The sequence below is a fragment of the Pygoscelis adeliae genome, unplaced genomic scaffold, assembly GCF_000699105.1.
Source record: "Pygoscelis adeliae isolate BGI_AS28 unplaced genomic scaffold, ASM69910v1 Scaffold752, whole genome shotgun sequence".
Taxonomy (NCBI): Eukaryota; Metazoa; Chordata; class Aves; order Sphenisciformes; family Spheniscidae; genus Pygoscelis; species Pygoscelis adeliae.
In genome coordinates, this window is record NW_008824303.1 from 6,734 (window position 1) to 11,477 (window position 4,744).

A 4,744-nucleotide genomic window follows, 5' to 3' on the forward strand; every position below is an offset into this window, starting at 1 on the left:
TGAGTAATGTGAGAATTTGCTTAAAAGGGAAAAAATAAGAGTACTCAGTTATTTTTATGGGGGGTGGAGGAGTATATGAGGTACTGTTGTTTTAATTTTAAGTACAAATGTTTGAGGAAGTAGGTTGCAGCAGTTGTTTCACATTTAATTATTTCTCAAGTTGCAGTCCAGCTGAAGAGTAGTGATAGAGTAGTGATTACTGCTGTTGTCTTGAGTGAGTTATGTCATTTTATACTCTCCTCTGCACCTGAGCTGAACCAGTGGGGACCTCTTTTATGCTGTTTTCTTCTGCTCTGATTTACAGTCTCCTCCAGCGACAAATTTGCCAGACCTGGAAGCACACAGAAAATGGTAGGTTAAGCTTTCATTTTATATTTGCTCTTAGACCTCTTTACTGGGACTGTTGTGGAAGACTTTCAAGAACATAATCTCCTTTTCTGCTTTCTAAATGTTCAAATTTACTATTGTGGTTAGGAGTAATACATAATGACAGGAAAGGAAAGCATTTATTCGCACTAATACTAAGTGGCTAGCATTTAATTGTACTACTGTGCTACAGAATGAGTGTAATACTGTCTTTTCTAATCGCGGTAACTTCTGAGGTGTTCTTTTTTCTCTAGCTTTTCCCCCTTTCACCTCTTAAAATACTTGTGGAACACCTACAGAAAAACTTCATTCAGAAATACCTAGCTGTATTGTTGCGGAATATTTAAAGAATACCCTAAATCATTATGGGTTTGTGCATGTGCTAGTTAATATCAGCAGACTAGTACTTTCTGAACTTCTTATAAAGCCAAGCATAGATCACAGAGAAAAGGACAGTTCACATGCATGCTCTAGCTGTACTTTTAAACTACCTTCTCGTTGCAAAGATGTTGCATAAGTCAGCATTGCTTGTTTCTTCTAATTAAAAAAATCTTTTTTATTTGATCTGGTACTATACCAGACACAAGTTGTTAGACATGCAAATAGTTAGACACAGCACCAGAATGTAACAGTTTACAGTTGCAATACCTAATGCATTAAAAGGGTATCAGGAAACAGAAAGATATACGAAGAAATGAAGCACAAAGATGGTAGGAGCTAGGCTGGCTCTGCAACAACACTTAGGTTCCTAAAAATACTGCAAAGTGAGAGTTCAAAATCTGAGCATTGTGAACATCTCAAAAGGCATTTTTTGATTTCTTAAGAAACCTACAAACATATTTGTGAAGACTTTTAAGGCCCAGATTCATTGCACCTAATTTTAGGCACCTAAAACTGCAGTGTTAGTCTCTGTTCAGTCAGGCAGAGCTCCCTCCGTCTTCAGAGCTGAGCAGCGCCTGCAGAGGGGCCTCTCTCTCCTCTCTCCCGCTCCCTCTTGAATGTCAGTGAGCCCAGGTTGATGGCAATGAATTGAGGAACTTGGGTAAGTGCCTAAAATTAGGTACCTGAGTGCAGTGGCCAAGTATGAGTTCATGCAGAAAGTTTGTGGCAATCTAGACTGCAATCTCACCTTGCCAAAGTCCTGCTCTAGTGCTTGGACAGAGGGTTTTAATTTGGCTTAGCAAATTTTTAAAGGTTGATTCTAATTAACTTTTCCTAAAGAGCAGCAAAGCTGTGGTTTGACCCCCAGTTAGCAGCAGAGGTTTTCCTTCCTTCTTTTAAAGGAAGGCAAGCTGCTGGAGTTTGATCCGCGGCGGTTGTCAGTATTTCCCTCGGTGGCTGCAGGTACCCTGTCCATGGCTGGCGAGGGTCGGCACTTCATGGTCTGCTGTGGTGGGCATCAACGGATAAAGGTAAATGGCATCCATGTGATGGAGTGACGTGTCCTGCAGTGCAGAGAGTCTCTGCGGTTTCCCTGCCACCTCTCTGCCATGCTCCATGAGCACCCGCCTTGGCTAACAACCCTGGCCCCTGGGTTATGTTGGTCTGGTAAAGCAAGAGATGGAGGTAGGCAGGAGCTGGGGCATCATGGGCCATTCAGTTAGGATAGGCACTCTTTGGTTTTTCCTTAGTCTAATGAAGTCTTTTACGTGCATAATATAGTGTGTCCCTTGGAAAAGAAGGAAGGCCAAATATTTACAAGAACATATCCAGATTTTTCTTCGGCAATGTCCCTTTTCATTCAAAGAAAGACCTTCGGTTTTCCATGTAATTAATATCAATGGTAGAGCCCCTCCTTCTCCCTCCCACATCCCTGCCCATATTAGTGGAGGAAAAAAAGTTAAAAAAAAAAAAAAACTAGGATGGTGGGAGGAAATGAATGCATATTATCTTCTCCAAATTGGCTCCCCACTTACTCTGATTATTCTTATGCGTCATTTTCATCTAAGTGCTTGTCTACATCAGGAAATCAGAAAAGTTAACCAGTTAACCATCCTCTAACGTTAATTGGTTAGACTGTACTGAAGACACTGGTAATATGTCTTACCCAGTGGCCTCCATCTGGGTGAGTTTCCAAAGTGAATTCCTATAAACCAAATGAAAGTTATTTTGATTCTTATCAAATGACTTCACAAGAGTTGAAAATAATGAACTGTGAATTCACAGGCATAGCCTGGTTAGTCCAGGTTAGCTTTCCCTGAGTAATTGTATGAATGGTAGCCGTGGCTACCAGCTGGGACGTTTAGCTACATTGCCTTTTTTCTGAGGATCTGCTGAAAAGAAGAAAGCACTGTAGCACTGGCAATGGGAAAAGAAATTGTAGTAGAGGAAAGGCTGTGGTGCAGTACAGTACCAGATTACTGATACAAATCTCATGGGACAGTACACTGAATTCAAGGTCTGAATCTAGATAGCAGAAGTGCGGTGCTATGTGAGACTTGATCTGGCTTCTCTCACATCTGCTGCCCTGCTAGTCTCTAGAGCAATCCTCCAGATACACAGATGCACAGGTAGATTTAGCATAGTTATCTAAGGCAATGCAGAAACACAAAGTTATACAAGGGACACTGTGGTCTAAGTAAACAGAGCATACAACAGGAAGCCTCAGTTAATCTCCAAGTCTGTATCACCTGCAAGGCATGTCTTAGGCAACACTCAACAGGGTTTTCACATACTGTTTGAGCGGGTCTTTATATGTTTTTGTGTCCCAGCTAAAAGGAAAAAACATTTCCATGTAGCTTGAACACTTTATCTAATCATCTGATTTTCAGCTGCTTAACTGGGTATTCATATTTAGTCAATATTATTCCATGCATAACTAATCCTGGCTGTTTAAGAACATTCTGTGTGCCATGCATCTCAAAGCCTTCAACACTGAGTTTTCCAGGGAAAATGAAGATGTTGATTATTGTGGGTTTTATTATCTTTAAATCTCTTGACCAGTATCAGACACAGGCAGTTAAGAAGCTGTGCAAGGCAGCAAAATGGTCATGACCCCACTGCCTGTGCTAGGCAAGCCAAGGCTGGTAGCCTGCTTGCCTGGCTGGCTGCCTCTGGCCAGAGGGACAGGGTTTCTTTGACATTGACGGCTGCTGAGGAAGTAACTAGTACGTTGTGATATATTAAAAGCTTATTGGTCTTCCCATAATACACACAAATCTATAAAGTAGGCAAGGCCACAAAGACTTGGCAGACAGAGAGCGTGTTTTGGAAGGTTCTTTAAATACCTGTGGGATTTTGGCTCTGATTATTTACGGATTATTAGTTTTTTATGGGACATGCTCAATCTTAAATGTGTCTTTGATTTTCATTTTTACATTTAACATTGATACAGAGGCCTCTCAACACTCTGTCCTTATTGGACAATGAAAATGCAAGCTGGTATTAAACCATATGGAAATATAGCCATTGACTGGCTTAGGTCAACTATACACTGGTTTATAACACACTTTACCACTTATTCACACTGTTATCCACTCTCATGTGGGCATGAATGACATGGCAAGCCAGAACCTGGGCAGAATCAAGCAAGACTACAAAGCTCTGGGGGTGTGATTGAAAGGGATTGGTGCTCAGGTTATCTTTTCCTCTATTTTACCAGTTAGAGAAAAGGGTGCAGGCAGGAACAGATGCATCATGCAAATCAACACTTGGCTACATGGCTGGTACTTTCATGAGGGTTTTGGCTTTCATGATCATGGGACACTGTTTGATGACTACAACCTGCTAGGGAGAGATGGGAACCACCTGACTAGAAAAGGCAAAGGAATCTTTGCCAACAGGTTAGCAAACTTGGTGAAACGAGCTTTAAACTGACAAGCCTGGGGGACTGGGGTTCATAGTGGTGACACCTGTGAAGTTGAATGCAACAGGGTAAAAAGCCAAGCCAGTCAGAGCAGCAATGAATGCTCCTTAGCCATCTCAGTGGGGGTAGGGGATGGACATCCATGTGGCAGCAAAGACGCAAGGGTTGTTGATGAGTTAGAAGCCACGGAAGCAGCTGAGAACAGTCACATAGGCATTAAGGTTTCTCCCCAGGAAAAGGTGGCAGGATCAATAGAGCAACTGAAGTGCATCTACACCAATGCACGCAGCATGGGCAACAAAGAGGAGGCGTTGGAAGCCATTGTGCAGCAGGAAAACAGTGATACAGTTGCTGTCACGGGAACATGGTGGGATGACATGCACAACTGGAGTGCTGCGATGGATGGCTATAAACTCTTCAGAAGGGATAGGCAAGGAAGGAGAGGCGATGGGGTAGCCCTGTACGTTAGGGAGTGTTTTGACTGTCTAGAGCTTGATGATGGTGATGATAGGGTTGAGTGTTTATGGGTAAGAATCAGGGGGAAGGCCAACAAGGCAGATATTATGGTGCGAG

General features: G+C 42.4%; 1 protein-coding gene across 1 annotated transcript in view; it reads left to right on the plus strand.

Moving 5' to 3' along the window:
• The first annotated feature begins 321 nt into the window (after positions 1–321).
• TLR7 (toll-like receptor 7) overlaps positions 322–4,744 on the plus strand; it is a 10,564-nt gene continuing 6,141 nt past the window's right edge. The window contains exon 1 of the mRNA XM_009318873.1: positions 322–351. Within this exon, the coding sequence (XP_009317148.1) occupies positions 349–351 (3 nt within the window). The 5' untranslated portion in view covers positions 322–348. The remainder of the gene's footprint in view (positions 352–4,744) is intronic.